We start from the raw sequence: 19,771 nt of genomic DNA, 5'->3' as shown, positions 1-19,771 counted from the left end.
GTATTTCAAACTTGTAGTTTTAATAATTTTGGTTTAGAAAAGAAATAATGAGAGAACTCCAAGGTGACAGTTGAGGAGTTTGCATCAGTCAGGTAAAGTTTCCGTTAATGGTTATCTTGTTGGATGTATTTTGTTGTAGAAAAATAAAATTGCCATACTCACTATATTCTTAGTATAACTCAAATTGATTACGTAAAAGAGCCCCAATTTTCCTTAAGAATTGATTAGTGACTAAAATCCCTTCTAGAAAGAAGTTATTTTTGCTTTTGGTCCTAGATTTCCCCTTTGCACCCTACCAAAGGGAGAAGTGCTATGTACCTATTTTGTGCCCTGTGATGTTATATACATGCTTAATAAGATCCCAGATTGTGTGTAGCAGTGGTCATTGATTTGTTTACTGAATGAATGCCTTTGTGCTCCTGTTGTACTTGTGCACAGAACAGTTCTGATGACTGTTTCCTTAAGTAATCATAATGCATGTAGTTTAAAAAAAAGCAACAAAGGGAAATTATGAGATCTTCTGGGAGTCTTATTTTTCTTCTCTTTTTATTTTTATTGTTTGGTAATTTGACAGGAACCCCTTGGTCAAATTGTATCTGTCTCTCTTTATCCCATTTTCCCATTAGAAAAGGTTGTGATGAAAGATCCTCCGGACTTACTGGACAGGCAGAAATGCCTGAACGCCTTGGCGTCTCTTCGACATGCCAAATGGTTTCAGGTTGGCTCTTCGTTATTATCTTACTGTTACTATAGTCTTGTGCAGTTTTCGTTTGGAACACCTGCCACTTAATGGTTTATGTGTAATGTGTAAAATGGGGTTACTCTCTACATTATAGGGAAATTGTAGGAGTAAATGAGTTAATTTAGGTAAAGTGCCTAGGTTAGCTTCTACTATAGTTAATGATGTTTAATTATCATATAATCTTTTTTGGCTTAGTATTCTGAATTTCAATTGATGGCTTATAAAATACAAACATAGGTGAGAAAAGCTAAAAGTTAAGATAGATAGTTGTCAAAATAGGATTGCCATGAGACTGTAAAAGCAGTTTTACTGATAGGCTGCCTTTACTTTAGAATCTGTCTTTCTAAACCACAGTTTTACTACTTTTAATAACTTGATGTTTTGGTTTGCCTGACAACTGATGAATGACTGTCTAATTAGTATTCACTTTGAAGAACCTATCCATGATCAGTGTGCTTAAAATGAAGATTGGATTTCAACAGGGATATTGGAATCATTTTGTTTGTTTTAGGCAAGGGCAAATGGATTAAAATCATGTGTAATTGTCCTGCGCATTCTGCGTGATTTGTGCAACAGAGTCCCCACATGGGCACCATTAAAAGGATGGGTAAGTACTTAAATATGGTTAAAAGCAAATTCTGAAGCCATAGTCAGGGCAAATCTTGTCGAAATTGCATGCTACTATAAAACGGCAATATTCTGAGTCAGCTCAGGTGTGCATTATCTGTTTTTGTTCTGGAAAAAAATTATGTATCTTTTTCTATGAATTCTTTTTTATGCATATAACTTGTCCTTTCTAGCTCATCTTATTCATGTTACAGAGGCTGAGATACTTTTTCTGACAAAAAGGTTCTATGCCTGTTAGAAGTGATTGTCTTCCTGCACTTTCCTCTGCAGTGACAGTTAGTTACTCTTCACCTCCTGCCCATGACAGCCTCCTTGACTGGCACATTCTCTTTCAATGCTACTTCCATTTAAAATAAAAACTACCCATTATGCCGATATAAGGCATATCCTCTTTTTCTTTGTCTTTGAGTGCAGACAGTCAAAAATTAGTTCATGTTAGTAATTAAAGTCAGGCAAACAATTATATCTGATTATGGATATAGTTTATAATGTATGTTGCAAAACTTAATTTGGAAATTATTATGCCTGACCTAATCAAGACCACAATTAACATTATAAAACAAATAAAGCTATAAAGGGTCATTTTAAATTAATCTAGCAGTTATTACTTTGATATAGTATCATGAGTTTTTATTTTATTAAATATGGAGATTTGGTCCTTCGTTTATTGTAATTGTAGTGGTTGCGACAGGGTGTCTGAAGTGGAGTCTTATTGTGGTTTGAGTGCTTCCTAGCTTAAGTGGGAAATAGGTGGGCTGGGTTTGAACATTGATTCAATATTAGCTATTACTAACTTACATGAAGGCTTATTAAATCTTTGTTAAATCAATTAGATGACTATAGTTTCTTAAGTGATCCTTTCAGGGTAATAGAAAATAGAGTTTTTGTAACAAAATGTCTTCTGAATGTATTATTTCAACAATGGTTGATTTAAAAACTCTGACTAGGATGAAAGTTGAAAATCACCAGGGAAAAGTTAATTGGGCCTTAAATGTTAAATTGACTTTTACCATTTTGACCTCCATTGTAGATAGAAATGTCAGCTCACATTTAACTGGAATCCTTTTAACACTTGGTGCATGTACTAATTTGTAATTTAATATCTTCTAGCCACTAGAGCTTATATGTGAAAAGTCTATAGGTACTTGTAATAGACCTTTGGGCGCTGGGGAGGCCTTGAGACGAGTAATGGAGTGTTTGGCATCTGGAATACTACTTCCTGGTAAGGGTTTCAAACTCTGGACGCAGAAGAATCAGAAAAATCTCATTTTAGTTTATTTTTCTAAATATGTGTTAAATTTGTCCTCTGCACAGGAAAATGATGCATAGGAATTGTTTTGCTTGGAATTTTAGCAACTAGAATGTTTCGAATGTTGGAAAAGTGCTATAAAACTCTTCTTTCAATACTTGTAGTTTATGTTTTATATATACTAACATAAAAGGTACTAATAAGATATTGTGTCTGCTATGAATTTGCTCTTCCTACAGCTCTGAATTTGAAAATTCAAATGTTTGGTCAAAATGTATAAAGTTCATTCTGTTTATAGTCCAATTTGGAAAAATTACATCTGGTCTCTTTTTCCTTATGTAATCCCTTTAAAGATTTGGGCGGAATCATCCTACTGTTTCTAAATTCTCAGATTAAGACCCAATTTTGACTTTAGATAGACAAGTGACTTTCGGTAAAATGAGGACATTTAAGTGCTAACATATTGAAAATGAGAGTGTCCTTTTTACTCCATTTAATTGAGCAACTTTTAATGTAGTTCCTCAGTTTTTTTTCCTTTTTCTCTCCATTCTTTTCTCTCTCTCTCTTTTGTGTTAGTTTATTGAATTCTAAACTCAGTCTAAATGGTACTTGTGTTTTTCTTTTGCCTTTGCCAAAGGGGGTCCTGGTCTTCATGATCCTTGTGAGCGAGACCCTACAGATGCTCTGAGCTATATGACCATCCAGCAAAAAGAAGATATTACCCACAGTGCACAGGTAGAAGATGGGCATATCACCGTGATCTATTAGAGGTGTATCATAGCTTTATTTTCTGAATTGTTCTATGTAAATACTTTTTTCTTGCCTGTTGTTAGGGACTTTTGCCATCATAAGTTAGCATTTAGTGGATATCTTTTAGCTAGATGTTCTAAGGGCTTTATGAATGGCAGTTGAAATTTAAATAAATGTAATTTTTTGTTCTGTAGCATGCACTCAGACTATCAGCCTTTGGCCAGATTTATAAAGTGCTGGAGATGGACCCGCTTCCATCTAGTAAGCCTTTTCAGAAATATTCCTGGTCAGTTACTGATAAAGAAGGTGAGTGTAAAAGTTTTTTTATTGGGGTTGGATGTGGGCAGTGGTGGAGATGGTCATGGGATGCATCTCTTGTTAGAGCTGAGGGAACTTAAAAATTGTTTTTAAATCTGATGTTAACTAGAGTTATTGTGGTGATCATTTTACGATGTATACAAATATCGAATCATTATGTTGTACATCTGAAGCTAGTATAATGTTGTATGTCAAGTATACTTCAATAAAAAAAATAATTTTATTTGTCATGTATAAGAAAGTTTATTGCTTTTCTGCCTGACTTTCTTCTTTTGTGTCCCATCACTGATAGCAGCTTGCTATCATTTATTCTTATTAGTGATGAACTCATTTGGCTATGTTAGCCAGATTCCATTACTGCATAGACTTAGGTTCCACACTTTGAAAACCCCTGGTCTAAGGGGGAGATAAGCCATAAGCTAGGAGGTGACGTTATCACTGTCACTGATCAGGTTGATCTCTGTCATGCTTGAAAGTGTTAACATAACCAAGAAAGAGAAAACAAAAAAATAGAGAAGGAGAAAAGTATGTTGAAAAATTCAGGACTATCTTCCATTTGTACTTGTCTGTCTGAACTCAGGTTAGAGTGTCCCCAGAAAGAGCACAGGCTTTGGGATCAGTATGGCCTGGGTTCTAGTCATAGTCTCATTGCTTACTAGCTTTAGGCCTTGAGCAGTTAGTTCATCTCTCTCTGGAGGGATGTTATCCCTACTTTGCTATCTCTTGTCAGATTAAAATCCCTGACTCAGCATCTGTAATACAGCAGATACTTAAATGTGAATCCACTTACTTACTTTCCTTATTATGCCACCAAAAAACCATTTTTTTCCCCTTCATCTCCTGTTACACTAGAAGGTGGATGTTTAATACCAGTTGTTCTTCACCAGGGACCCAACCTGCCTCTCACAATTCATATTATTCTAATAATTTTTATATGGCAAAAATAGTTCAATGGCCCAATCTGTTTATTCAGACAACAGAATTCCAGTGGGTCTAAAGACTTCAGGGAGCCGACAAGATCAAAACTATTTCATAATAATACTAAGTCTTTTTTTTTTTTTGTCTTTTCCACTCTCTATTTCATGAGTGTACAGTTTTCCAGAGGCTACATGTAACATATGATGACCGTCACTGATGGCTAATGGAATGGCTTTTGTATATTTTTGTATTAAAATTTTGTTTTAGTTTCTAATATGCTAAATATTGATAGGTCTTACCCACAAAACAGAGCTCTTTGGGTGCTCAGTAATTTTTTAAGAGAGTAAAGTGGTCCTGAGACTGAATTTTGAGAATGACTGCCTGGTACTGTAAACTCCTCAGGGGTAAGGAATCCTCCAGATTCTACCGTATCACTATTACAAACCAATGCTCAATAAATATTTGTGCAATGAAAGCCATTTTCTTCCAGAGGGTGCTTACGTGGCAGCTCAGAATTTTTGAAAGGATTCACATAGCCGTGTGACGTTAAGCACTGTCTGTAGATTGAATACAAATTTGGAATATATATAGAAATTCTTAGGACTAGTAATGGAAAATTTTATTTCAATCACTGAATTCATAGTAGCTCTTGATTTTATATTTTTTCTTTCTAGATGGTAAAAGTACACTATTGTTATGTGACTTGGATTTTTTTTTTTTTAGCTTTAAAGGTTTTTCTCATGGGAACTGCTGGTCTGTCAATTTATAGCTTAAAATAGAAGCAGACTGTTGGTGTTTCCATTTGAGCCCTATCACTTACTAGCTACATGACCTGGGCAAGTCAGTGAACCATTCTGTGCCTTGGTTATAAGACGGGGGAACCAAGTCCATTGCCTCAGACCCTTACTTGCCTTCTCCCTCATTCTTGTCATGTTTTTAGCACCTAGCTTCCTGACATTGGCATTTAAACTTTACTCTTGTAATTCTTGCTGATTTCAGTATACATTCAGATGATTTTTTTTCAAAACTCTCACATCTTAATTCCTTGACTTTTTCTCCCACAAGTGTTTTGTCTTCTCCCTTACCTGAGTTACCCCTTCTGTAGACATGCCCTAGACCTTGTCTTCAATAACTGTACCTATGTACGTTCTCTGTAATCTCATTTTCAAGAATCCTACTTTCTAATTGCTTCTTGTCATCATTCTGTCTCGTACCCTTACTCCAATTCTTGAACCTCATCCTTGATTTTATTAACTTTTCATAGTCTCTCACCTTCCTCATGTTCTCACTTTGTCCCTTCTCTGCTTATATTTCCTGGCCCATCATTATGATCACTCCCTAGCACACGCCTTCACTTCCCTGATCCCCTCCTCCTGGCAAAATTCCAATTCTGGTTGAAATCCAGCTCTGTGCCTACACCAGGTTGTTGCACATTGTTGGAGAAAAAATAGAGGCATCTTGACTGTTTTCCCTGTAAGTCTTGGGCATTAACCTTAAGTAGACTGTGTTGGCTGGCAATCTTCCTATAAGTTCTAGAGTTCTCTCGTTTTCCTAGATAACTGCTTCACATCTTCTCTCATTTCGTACTTCCTCTTCCAGCCCCTCTCTCTCATCTGATGAGATGTTTGCCCAAAGTACTCATGCACTTTACTTTCCCTCCCTTAACTATGGATAAACTGTCTGGGCGCTTAAGACCAACCTTTCTACTTGTCCACTATATCACATCCCCTTTTGCTTACAAACGGATATTATTCTCTCTTTTCTCACCAGCATCAGTTCCTCCCTTTCTACTGAGTCATTCTCATCAGCATAAAAACTTGCTGTAGTATCTCCCATTTGAAAGACAAAACCAAACTCCCCCTTGATTCTACAGCTCCCCCAACACAGTCCCATTTCTCTGCTCCCCTTTATAGCAGTACTTTTGAAAAAAGTGGACTATTCTTTCTTTCTCCTTTTCTTCACTTCCTTTTAAGCTTATTCTAATCAGGCTTTCTCCCTCACCTCTACCAAAATCTCTCTTGTGACCTCCACGTTATTGCATTCAACGGTTAGTCTTCAGTCCTCACCTTAACCAGCTTTTCAGCAACATTTCACACAGATGAACACTTTTTCTCCCCTATTTATTTTGTTATGAGATATAGCACATATATAGAAAAGTATAAGAATATACCATTTAAAAAGTTAAGAAATTCCATATAATCACCACCCTGGTTAAGAAACAGAACATTGCCAGCTTCTCCAGAAGCCATCTGTCTATCCCTCCACATCACCTCTCTGCCCCGTGAGCTGCCATTCTTGAGTTTTTGATAATCATTTCCTTGATTTTCTTTATAGTTTTCCCACCTGTGTATGCTTTCCAAAACAATTTAATTTAATAATGCCTAGAACTTTGTAGAAAGGGAATTGTGCTGAGTTTAATCTTTGGTGACTGACTTCTTTCTGTCTGGCATTGTTTGGAATACATTCTTGTTGCTGCATATAGCTGTAGTTTTTTCACTTTAGTAGTTATATAGTATCCATTATGAATATACTACAGCTTATTCATTCTGCTTTTGAAGGACATTTGGGTTCTTTTTATTTTTTGGCAACCACCCATAATGCCACTATGAGCGTTATTATACATGGCCCTGGGGTATATATCCAGGAGTTACTGTAAGTCAGTGTATGATCTAGTAAATGGTTCTGCATTCCAGTTTTCACTCACACCAGCAGTGTGTGAAAGTTCCTATTGCACTGTATCCTCAGCAACATTTGATATTGTCAGATACCTTTTCTGACATGGAATACTACTTTTCATTTGACTTCTAGGTCATACCTTCTCTTGGTTCTTCGAGCCCTACTGCCCTCTCTTCATCTTTCTTTCTTTGTTCTTCCCCATCCTGCTGACTTCTGATTATTAAAGTATCGCAGGGTGCAGTCCTCAGACTATTTCTCTTTATTTACACCGACTCTTTAGGAAATCTTACCTAGTTTCTTGTCTTGAAATACCTTCTGTTTACTGAAGATTCCCAAATTTATAGCTCCATTCCGGACTACCAGCCCTTGAACTCAGACCCAGATGTCCAAATACCTCTTCATTGTCTCATAGATATCTCAAACTTAAAACTTCTAAAATCCAAGTTCCTGTCCTTTACTCTACCTCTAATATGCTCTTTCCGTAGTTATCCCATCCCAGTCATTGGAAACTCTGTCTGTGTGCTCAGGCCAAAAACTTTCACCCTTGAATCCTCTCTTGCTTTCACCCATATCTAAACCATCAGCAAATCCTGCCTGTTTTATTTTCAAGGTATGTCCAGAAATCAACTATTTCTTTAACTTCTTCACTTCTACCATCCTGGCCTAAACTGCCATCATCTCTCACTTGGATTATTACACTAACTTCCCTATCTGGTCTTCCTACTTCCATCCTTTCCCCTGTTGTCTGTTCTCAACAAAGCAACAGTCCTTTTTTTTTCCCCCTTAACTTTTTATCTCAAAGTAATTATAGATTAACAGGAAGTTGCAAAGATAGTACAGAAAGGGTCCATGTACCCTTCGCCCAGTTTCTCCCAGTGGTTACGTCTTACGTAACTGTAGTATGATATCAAAACCAAGAAATTGACATTGATACAATGTGTGTGTACGTTTTATGCTATTTTATCACAGGTGTAGATTTGTATGACCAGCATTGCAATAGAGATTCAGTTATTGCATCAGCACAAAGATCTCCCTCATGCTGCTCCTTTACAGTCACACCCATTCTTCTCCCCTCAACTGTCCCTAAACCCTGGAAATTGCTAATTTTTCTCTGTCTCTCTAATTGTATCACTTCAAGGATTTTATATAAATGGAGCTATACAGTATGTGCTCTTTTGAGATTTTTTTCCCTCTCAGTGTAATTTTGTGGCCCATCCAAGTTGTTGAATGTGTCAATAGTTTGTTCCTTTTTATTGCTGAGTAGTATTCCATGGCATGGATGAGCCAGATTCTGTTTAACTACCTATTGTAGGACATTTTGTTTGTTTCCAGTTTTTGGCTTTTACAAATAAAGCTACTACTGTGAACAGTCTTGCTTAGGTTTCTGTGAGCAGTTCACAAAAACACAGATTTTTGTCTGTTAGATTGGCCAGCAATTTTCCTTTGCTGTAATGTTTTGTCAAGTTAACGCTGGCCTGATAAAGTGAGTTGGGAAGTGTCCTTTCTTTTTCTGTTCCTTGGAAGAGCTTGTATAAGATTGATATTTCTTCTTTACATGTTTGGAGGAATTTATCAATGAAGCTGTTTGGGCATGTGGTTTTCTTTGTCAGAAGGTTTTAAATTATGAATCTAATTTCGTTAATAGGCATAGGACTATCATCTTCTTATGAAAGTTTTGGTAAATTGTGTTTTTTATAGGAGTTTGTCCATTTCATGTAAATTTAAAAATAAAGTAGTTTGTAAGAGCCTCATCTTTTTATTGGCTGCAGTGTCTGTAGTGATGTCCTCTTTATGCATTTCCTACCTCCTTTTTTTTTTCTGATCACACTCACTAGAGCTTTGTCAGTTTTACTAGATTTTCAAAAAAATCAACTTTTGGTTTTGTTGATCCTCTTCTGGTATGGGCTCATATTCTATTTCATTGATTGCTGTTCTTATCTTTCCTTTTTTCCTCCTTACTACCTTTGGGTTTAATTTGCTGTTCTTTTTTTAACGTTTTGAAATATATGAAGACATTATTGATATTTTTTTTAGCCTATTGATATTTTTTAGCTTCTTATTTTATCATATATACTATGAAGACTGTAAGTTTTCCTTTAAGCCCAAATTTATGTGCATTACACATTCTTGACATTAGTATTTTAATTATCATTTAGTTAAAACTATTTTTTGGTTTCCCTTTGTTATCAAGTGTCATTGCTTAATTGCCAGACAAAGGAGGATTTTTTAGTTACCTCTTTATTTTTGAGTTCTCCTTTATTCTCTGGTGATCTGAGTTCTCCTTTATTCTATGGTGATCTGAGAAAATCCTTGTATGATTTCTTTCCTTTGACATTTCTTGAGACTAATCTTATGGCCGAGCACATGGTCAGTTTTTGTAAATGATTTGTGCTCTGAATAAGTACGTATATTCTGCAGTTGGTGGTCAGAATGTTCTTTACATGTCAGGTCACATATGTTCATTGTGTTGTTCAAATCTTTTACACCTGTACTGTATTTTTTGTTTACTTGTTCTCTTAATTACTGAGAGAGATATATCAATTCCCCTCTATTGTGGATTGTGTATTTCCTGTGCAGATCTACCAGTTTTTAATTTATATTTTTCGTTTCTAGAATTTTGGCTCTTTTATAGTTTCACATTTTCTGCCAGAAATTATTCTTGTTGTCTTTTTTTCTTTGTTTGTTTTTACCATCTGATCATTCTTTTTAATAAAGTTTGTTTTTGAAAGCTCCATCCTCTGGGTCCCTTTTGGGTCTGTCTCTGTCATCTGCTCCTTCTTGGTTTTTGATCACAATATATTGTCTTTTCATGTTCTTGGTTATTATGAATGCCAGAGGCTTAAACTGAAAAATTTAAATTTAAATTTAATTTAAATTTAAAGCCCAGAGTAATTATATCTTCCTCCAGAGAGGATTTATGTTTGTTTCTGGGAGATGGCTAGTGGAATTGACCATCCTGGATCATTTCAATACAGTCAGGGATTAAGATGATTTGAATCTGGGCTTCAGTCCTTCTAAGATGCAGACTATTTCTGCTTCATCTTACTTCTAGTATAAGGCATTTCAGAGGCCCAACCTACCATGTGGGTGATTCACCAGGCCTTCCCTTCATAGGGGTACTTGAACTTCAGTTTTTGACCCCAGAGACCTGGGTTGCCTGTTAAAAGTACTGTATTTGGTTCCAAGTGGCTGCTTCTGGATTTGAAAGGTGCTCCTTGGGAAATGTGGCCCCCAGTGCAGCATTTCCTTCATCTCCCAGATCTTGAGTCTGTAATTCTTTATTTTTCAGGAACAGGTATATTTATTCTACATTTTGTCCAGCTTTTCTCATCGCTCACATCGGGAAAGCTTTTTGATTTACTTACTTTCTCATACTGGAAGTGGAACTTTGATATTTTGTGAAAGTTCCTCTAGTGAATTAGTGACAGCTGGGGTTGAGAACTATTGCTTCTTCTTATCTTCTACTTCCACCCTCTTCTCACTCATAAAGTGTCACTTTCGCCACTCAGGCTTTTGTGCTGTTTCGTAGCATCTTTCTGCCATAAGACCTTTGTGCTTGCCCTCTTTCTGTCTGGGGCCCTTGCTCCAAATAGCTCACTTTACTTTCTTCAGGTCTCCGTCTTCATCAATTGGTCACCTTATCAGTGATACCTCTCTGATGAGCACCACATGTAAAATAGCAACACTTCCTCTGCCTGAAGCTTCTTTTTTTTTCCATTGTGCTCAGCACCATATGACATGTTATAATTAGTTTCCACCATCATGCGTAAGCTCTTTGAGACATTGTTTTGCTCTCTGATATATGTCCAGTACCTAAAATTGTCCTACACATAGGAAATGCTCAATTAATATTTGTTGCTGAATGAATACATGAATGAAATTATAATGAAGATGATAAAGTACAGGCTTCATTGGGTGCTTATGGTGGTTAAATAAATTAATACACATAAAGTATTAAAAACAGTGCCAGGCATTTGATAAGCACTCACATACTATTTTTAAAAATTATTGCCTCTCAAATGATCACTTCTCATTTCTAGAATATTGTTGAGGTTGAAAGCGACTTGATTTGTATAAAGCAAGCCTGTTTTTTCCCCCAGGTTACTGTTATGATTAGCCCCAGATTTTACAGCTCTTTTCCAGTGGCTGGAATGGTAGAATGAAGCTTAATCCTTGGAACTCTGTTCATGTAGCTGGAGGATTTAGAGAATAGATTTGTGCGTTTAAGCCCACTGGTGATTTCCAGGCAATCAGGGAGCAGATTTTAATGTAACTTAATGAGTGGGAGAGTGATTGAACAGACATCGTTCCTTTTTAACTTTTGTCTCTTAAAGACTGCATTCTGGGAGACTGGCACACTCACAGTTTTATGTAATGCAAATATAACTCTAAGCAATACTAAGCAGATAGAAGCAGATATTGCCTTGTGAAGAGAGCATCAAGATTGATTGACCTGAATGGTAAGTATTGACTCAAGCAAATGCTGAAGTCAATGTTTACCCTAAGGGACAGTAAATCTTGATTATCAGAGAATATGTAGTTAATCTCAATATTATTACAAGGTTTCACTAGAACTATCTGGAAACCTTGTGGCATGAGTCTCTTGAGTATGACTTTCCTTTAGGAAAAACCTAACAACCAACTTCTTTAAGTTGAAGACACAGAGAGTTCTTTAAAGTACTTGGAAAGGTTGATGAGTTTTTCTAGGATTGTTTTTAATTTGGACAGCGAAATTCCTGCCTTATGCCTGACTGTGTTATTAACGAGCTGATTTATCCAAGAATAATACCAATTCAGTTAATTTTCGTTCCATACTCATTATGTTATTTCTAAGTCTTGTTTTAGATAGTTTATAAGATATAAGACAGGGAGAAAATATCTTTGAACTTCATACAGCACTAAGGAAATACAAGATTTCTGTATATGAAGTAGGCAATGACACAAGACCACATGTGACACTTTGTAATTCTGATACCATAGAAACACTTCTAGAAAATGGAGATGAGAGAAAATGCTGAAGAAAACTTCATGGAGAAGATGAACTGTAAATAAAATCCTGAATGGGACTCGAATAAGAGACAGAAGAATATTTTGTAGTGTGAGAAATAATCAGATTTCCAAAAGCATAAGGACTTTAAAAATTTATACCAGTAATAAATGTTAAATTATGGAAATATTTGAAAGACAGAAGTAAAAATAAATCCTACTACCAGAGATAACTACCTTTAATATTTTGATATATATCTTTCCAGACATGTTCTGTTTGTGCATATACAAATGTGAATATATGCATAGATATTTGTATGTGTCTGTATGAATAAATGGGAAAATAAATATTTATAAAAAGGGATAATATTAAATTGCTTTGTAAAGATTCACTTTGTAAATTTTTGCTATTGTAAGATTATAAATATGGAAATTTAAGTCGTCAGTGAAAGAGTCCTATGGTGCTTGTGGTTCCTAGGAATTTTCCTTCCTCAACATATTAGATACATTTGATAGACTAAGTAGAATCATTGTTTTAACTGATAATGAATCTCTCGTGATTTTTTTAGGTGCTGGGTCTTCAGCTCTGAAGAGGCCATTTGAAGATGGATTAGGGGATGATAAAGATCCCAATAAAAAGATGAAGCGAAACTTAAGGAAAAGTGTGTAAAATCTTTATTCTTATAGATGTAAACTAGAAAGGGCTGAGGACTTTAAAGGACCTTGTAGTTTCAGGCAGGAATATAAAAATTAAAATTGAAGAATCAATTTGATTTGAATTAGAGTTTTAAGAATAGATCTTAACTGAGAAACTGATGATTGAATAGCGTGCTTTTGTTTCCAAGCTTCATTGCTTAAGATATGTTAACATTGACAAACTAAAATTAATGTATAGATATAGTAATGCATATTATTTTTACAATGATGTTAGCATCATAAGTAATTTTAGAATTACTTGTGAAGTTAATTTGTATATGCGTTTTGAAACAAGGTAAATTTATAGTGATCACTAGGAACTTACAAATGCTTAAATTAAAGCAAAATGGTTTAATTTCTGATCTCATTCCTCTTTCTTTAACAGTTCTGGATAGTAAAGCAATAGACCTTATGAATGCGCTAATGAGGCTGAATCAGATCAGGCCTGGGCTTCAGTATAAGCTCTTATCTCAGTCTGGCCCTGTCCATGCCCCAGTCTTCACAATGTCTGTAGATGTGGATGGTACAACATATGAAGCCTCAGGACCATCCAAGAAAACAGCAAAACTTCACGTAGCAGTGAAGGTATGGTATTTAGTTTACTTACCAGTGCTTTGTTGTTTTATATTGTAAATAAGGTGCTTATTTTCCTATAGTAAATTAACATAATTTTTCAAGATTTTCATGACAACATAGAGACTTTTGTCACCCCTGGATCACAGGATTCTTCTTTTTTGGTTGTAAAATAATATGTGTTGATTATACAGAATTTGGGGAACACAGAAAAAGTAAAGAAATAAAAAATAGGTCAGTTACATATCTCTGAGGTAGATCATTAATAGTTATATGTAGTATGTTGGCTTATTTACTTTCAATCTTTTTTGTTTCTTTCATTTTTTTTGCATTGGGCTCACAGAGTATATGTAATTTTACCTCTGATTTTCTTCATTTAACGTGTCGTCAGTGTTTTTCCATGTTATTAAAATCTTTGTAAATAATTTTTAATGGCTGTATGATTAACATGATATGGGTGTACTATTATTTGTTTAACATTTCCCTATCATTGGATATTTTGCTGTTTGCAGATTTTTTTTTCTGTCACATACATGATCATTATCTTTGTGCATGTTGCCTTTTCTGTATTTCAGAATATTTCCATAGGGAATAAGGTCCAGAGTTGAACCAACCAAATGCATGTAGGTTTGTAGAAAATTCCTAAATACGGGAATCTTTTTATGAGTACATTTGACTTCTTGCAGACAAATGTGAAAATGTTGAAGATCATGTAGTATGAGATCAATTTTCACTAAGAAAAGTTCTGTTATTTAACAGTATGGCAAAATATATAATTGGTCTGTTTTCATGATCATTCCATCTTGGAAGTATTATTAATGAAGATGCAAACATTATCCTAAATACTAAGGATACAGCAGTGAACACAACAAAGTCCTTGTCCTCCTGGAGCTTGCATTTTAGTGTAGATAGGATGGGGCGACAGACAACAAATAGACAAATGAATAAATTAGATAGTAATAAGAACAATGCAGAAAATAATAACTAAGCTCTAAAAATATAAAATTTTATCTGTATACTCTCTTGTTTACAAAAGAGGTACTTCAAGTATGATGTAGTAGTTTGAGTTTAAAATGAGGCAGAAAAAGAAAACCAAGAATGAGGGAAGAAGGGAATTCAGAAGTAAGGCTAAAAATACAGTTTAGTAACTTAGCTGTAATGTATGCCGAGAATGAGCCACAAACGTAGATCTAAGTTCTCTAGCATGTGACACAAAAAACTTGTGAAATATTAATTCACTGTCTGTTGTAAGAACAGACAGGTGATGATGAGAGTCACAGTTGTTGTGGTATAAGATCAGGTGGGCATTCTCCTTGGCAGGTCTTCATGAAAAGGAGTAGCAATGATATCCTGTAAAGGCATCCAGGATGCAGTGACACAGTTTAAGGGTTGTTTCTTACAATGATCTTTAGTAGAAGCTAGTGGCCTCATGGTGAGTTGCAGTTCAGTACAGCTTGAGGAAGTTAGTAGAGTGGTAAATTTTGCAATATGACAAGATTTAGAAGCTGTTTGTTCTCATAATAACTGTTAACATTTTGATATGTATTTTTTCAAGCCTTTTTCCTCTCCCCCAACCTGCAGTTCCAAAATCCAAAAAGTGCTGAAAATGAAAAATATTTCACTTGGTTTGATATAAACTCACTTGATGGGAAAACCTGACCTGAGTTGATGTGGGCCTATTTTTAGTCTTTATAATTCCATTTAGTGTGAATATTTTAATTCTTTCTTTGTACAAAATGAGGTAGCACCTCAGAACCCACTAAGAATTTGGAAAATATATGATAAACATATTGTATTAGCTTTCTAAACTGAAAAATTATGAGTTCTTCAAACAGTTTGGCCCCGAGGTTTTCAGATAAGGAATGATGGAACCTGTGTAATGTGTATACAAAATGTGTACTTAAAATAGGGTCATGTTTTCTTTGTTCATCTAAAAATATATTATGAATTTTTTAATGCTTATCACAAAGATTTCTTTCATTTTTAGTGATGGCCTAATATTTCATTATTCTCAATCCACCATAATGTACCTAATCCTTTTAGATTTAGATGCTTCCAGTTTATTGCTTTACATCTTTTTGAGCTAGTCTGATTATCCCTTAAGATATGTTCTAGAGATGGAATCACTAAGTCAAGAAGAAAGTACATTTGAATGATCCATTAATTCATTTAATATGTATTGGGGTTCCTATTATATGTCAGGCATATATTGCCAAATTTCCATCCATAAAGTTTATACTGCATATTACAGATTCTGCATGAGTTTGAGAGAGAGTTTTATATCCAACATGTGTTTATGAAAGTAGATCCCACTGGATAAGAATCCTTGCTTTCCTTACTCAGTAGCTTGGTAGGGGTCTTGACCTGTTAAGACAAATCACACCAGAGAATGAAATCAAAACAAAATAAGAAAAAAATCACTTCCTGCCGCAGGAGCCTGGCTGCCCAGCAGCAGGCACCCTAACGTAGTAGAGATTAGTGGCCAATCTTCCCTTTCCTCTTCCAATCCTTTTTCCTTAGAGTCCCTCAAAGAGGACACCTTTAAGAGACATAATCAGACATAGTCCATGAAAAGAATCTTAAGTCACTGTGGGGAAAAGATCAGCTAGAAGGGGACAAGAAGTGAAGGCTCTTTGGACAGGTTCTTGGAGCCATCAGATCTCTATCATAAGAAGTCATGAATGTGACTTTCTTCTGAGTGGAGAGCCATGGGGTAGACTATTTTCTTTTCGCTAGTCTTTGAGGGTATCATCTTTCTCAGCCTCCACCCGCTTTCAGGAGGAAAAAAGCCTGGTTATAGTGGATTTCCCAGTCACCTTGTTTCCAGGAATCATCCTGTGATTTTTTTCAGCTTAGTTGATGTGTTTATTAGGTTTGATTTATTTGCCAGATACTTGAAACTCACTTTTCTTTGGTATACCAGGTTTTTGGCCTTAATAATGATTCCAAACAAACTTTGGTTCCAGATGTGTGAGAACTCCTTACTTTTTTTTTTTTTAAACTTCTGTAGCATATGCTAGTTAATAGTCTTAGAATATGTGTTCATAGGAAAATGAGTTAATTTGAAATTTTTTGGTTAGTTACACTGTATTGCAAGTACACTGTACACCTTGCGGTTATCCATCAGTTATATAAACTTTATAAATGTATTGAAATGTGTTGCTACAATAACAAGTAAATAAATGAATCCTCTATGTGAGAAAAGGGCAGAGAGAAGTGGTGTTAAGTAATTCACGTTAGACTATTTTAACTGTGTTAAGTTGTTAGTTTTTATTGGAATAAACAAATCAAATTTATTTGTGATTCTTGGCTTTTGACTTGCATCTTGTGTTAGCCAGTGTTAATTCCAGACTGATAACTATTCTCTCAAAGATGAGATTTCTCAGGGAGAGCATATTTGCAGGACTCAGACAGTGGAGAAGATGTTTTCTTTATAAAATACTGACCAGGATATAACCAAATTGTGTCAGTGTACATAGTGTTAATTACTACCCGAGTACTTTTAGAACTTAAGATGTTAAAAAGTGTTCTTGGTTTTATTCCCAGTGAATACAGGCAATTTATTTATGATTTGAAATGTTTAACAGAATGCCAAATTCTCCATATGAATTGGATGAATTGATTTCACGTTCTCTTGGTACAGAGTTCTACTTATGCTCATTTTTTTGTTTAGAGTAATACTGTTATTTGTATTGACAAAATCCTTTATACAAGATGCCCTTGTTTGTAAAGGCGGGGCCGCCTGGCTTCTCATTCATGTGGCTACCATAACAGTTATAGTTAGGATTGTAAAGAAATATGATGTCACTTTTACCCTCCAGCAACTTAAAACATTAGTCAAAAGCCAAAATGAAGACAAGGATCTTTAGAAACCTATCTCTGTATCTTCTGATATAAACCTTTAAATTGGTAACTGACACTGCAATATCAACCTGTTTGAAAGAGGCTTGTAAAAATGCTAATGAACACAATAGCCAAGATGTGGATGCAACCCAAGTGCCCATTGACCAATGATTGGATAAAGAAGATGTAGTATATATATACAATGGGATACTACTTAGCCATAAAAAAAGACAAAATTGTCCTATTCACAACCACATGGATAGATCTTGAGGATATTATGTTAAGTGAAATAAGCCAGACAGAGAAAGACAGATACCATATGATTTCACTTGTTTGTGGAAGATAAACAGATTTACAAAGAGAACAGTTTAGTGGTTACCAGAGGGAAGGGAGGTGGGGGGTGGACACAAGGGGTGAAGGGGCACAGTTATATTGTATCTGACAGATAATAATGTACAACTGAAATTTCACAATGTTACAAACTAATTATGACCAGAATAAAAAAAATAAATTGCAAAAAAACCTGCTAGTGAACATAATCACATGTAAAGATCAGTATAACCTGGAAGGAGGTATTAAAAGGCAAGCTTGAGTGTGTGTGCACGCGCGTGCACACACACACACACACACACACACACACACACAGCTGTTTTGAAAACTTTACTTTAAAAAAGGTGAGAAATGCCAGGCGTTGAATAGAAATGTGAGAAGGAATGAACATTGGAGGATGCTGTAAAGTGACCAGGCCTCTAGAGGCAGGGATGGAAATACAAACCTAAAATTGTTCCTGGTTCATTTAGTATAGAGAAGCAAGCTAGAGACTGAATCTTTTCTTTCAGGTCTCAATTATAGTTTAAGTTGAAAGCAAAGAGGTCAATAGTAGAAACCTTCAGATGTTATTTTATAGTTAACAGACAAATTGGTTCCAAGGTAAAGAAAACTTCTTGATTCCCTTTCTGTGCTAATTTCCCCTAATGGAGTGAGTCATAAAATTTAGAGGTCAACTAATAAGTCTTCCTGTTTTGCAGGGAAAATTGAGGACCAAAGGAGAAATCTAGAATGAGACGCCAGGTCTTTTCCTTCCTAGTCCAGTGTACTTTTTTCAGTGTGCTGTTTCATTTCTCTTCTCACCTCATTGGTTGAACTTGGCTATGCTGTTTATTTTCTCCACCTCTCACCTCCAAATTAAATGAACCAGGAGCAATGTCAGGTTTGCATTTGCATTTCTGTCATCCTTTATTTAAACCTAATTACTCTGAGAAGGTTCTTTCCATTTTCCATTGTGATACCCTGGTAGGTAAAGCTTGTTTCACCAATGATTTGTAGATTTAGCAGTATCTTGCTCTTCCTGCAAGCTGTTTCATGGATTCCAATATTGTGGATTTGAAACTGTTGTTCTCAATATTTTGTCTGTTCTCTGTGGTCTCTGGTGTTTGAGTAAAACTGAATCTTAATATCGTTTGTGCAGGTATTGCAGGCAATGGGATATCCAACGGGCTTTGATGCAGATATTGAATGTATGAGTTCTGATGAAAAATCAGATAATGAAGGCAAAAATGAAACAGTGTCTTCAAACTCAAGCAATAATACTGGAAATTCTACAACCGAAACCTCCAGTACCTTAGAGGTATACTTATATATTTTTTTCCTTAGAATAAAGTAATGTATGTTCATTGTAGAAAATTTGAGAGAGATGGAAAAGTATAAATAAAATCAAAAGCATATACAAACGTGTATATTCCAGAGGCAGGCATTATTACTATTTTGGTTTATTTCCATCCAGTCTTTTTTCAACAAGTATTTTTTTTGAAGGCAATTGTATTTTCATGAAGTTTTACATCTTGTTTCTTAAGGCAATCATATTTTCATGCAGTTTTACATCATCTTTCTTTCACTTAACTCTAAAAATGTCTGTAAACGTAACTATATACTGCATAACCATATGAATGTACCCTAATTTAACTAGCATTTCCCTTTTGCTGGCCATGGAAGTTGCTTTGAACATTTCACAATTATAATGTATCACGAGTGTTAGCAATAACTGAAGAGCGAAAAACCAAAAGATCTAGTGGAGGAAATTAAGGATTATTTGAAGTTTGGGCTAAGCTGTTGGGGGGCAGTGGGTCGTCATTGAGTTGGTCCAGCCCTGATGAAGGAATAGCCTGACCTGTTATGTTCTTCAGACAATGAGTAAGTCCTGACCTATGAGCTTATTGCCGCAGACAATAGAATGGGACAAAATCAAAGGACCAAGTATACACAGCCTATTTGGGAATTCGTGGGGCCCTTGTTTATTGCAGTCTACATAAGGAAAATTGGCTTTAAAGTAACTGCAACAGCTTACATTAACATTTTTTTCTAATTTTGTCATTTTTAAGAATTAGTATTTATGG

The 19,771-nt window shown here is 35.3% G+C and overlaps 1 protein-coding gene across 11 annotated transcripts in view; it reads left to right on the top strand.

The window, feature by feature from the left end:
• The window catches only part of STRBP (spermatid perinuclear RNA binding protein), a 135,055-nt gene that overhangs the window by 85,904 nt on the left and 29,380 nt on the right, over nucleotides 1–19,771 (top strand). For all 11 annotated transcript variants that reach the window (XR_006891808.1, XR_006891798.1, XR_006891788.1 and 8 more), the window contains 8 exons: nucleotides 627–718; nucleotides 1,254–1,349; nucleotides 2,480–2,591; nucleotides 3,256–3,353; nucleotides 3,563–3,674; nucleotides 12,836–12,928; nucleotides 13,348–13,547; nucleotides 18,847–19,005. Coding sequence is in view for 5 of the 11 variants with exons in the window: in XM_046684475.1 (XP_046540431.1) it covers nucleotides 627–718; nucleotides 1,254–1,349; nucleotides 2,480–2,591; nucleotides 3,256–3,353; nucleotides 3,563–3,674; nucleotides 12,836–12,928; nucleotides 13,348–13,547; nucleotides 18,847–19,005 (962 nt within the window). In the remaining 6 variants the exon portion in view is untranslated. The remainder of the gene's footprint in view (nucleotides 1–626; nucleotides 719–1,253; nucleotides 1,350–2,479; nucleotides 2,592–3,255; nucleotides 3,354–3,562; nucleotides 3,675–12,835; nucleotides 12,929–13,347; nucleotides 13,548–18,846; nucleotides 19,006–19,771) is intronic.

The sequence above is a fragment of the Equus quagga genome, chromosome 1 (assembly GCF_021613505.1).
Source record: "Equus quagga isolate Etosha38 chromosome 1, UCLA_HA_Equagga_1.0, whole genome shotgun sequence".
Lineage (NCBI taxonomy): Eukaryota > Metazoa > Chordata > Mammalia > Perissodactyla > Equidae > Equus > Equus quagga.
This window is presented reverse-complemented; position numbering and strand designations above follow the sequence as displayed.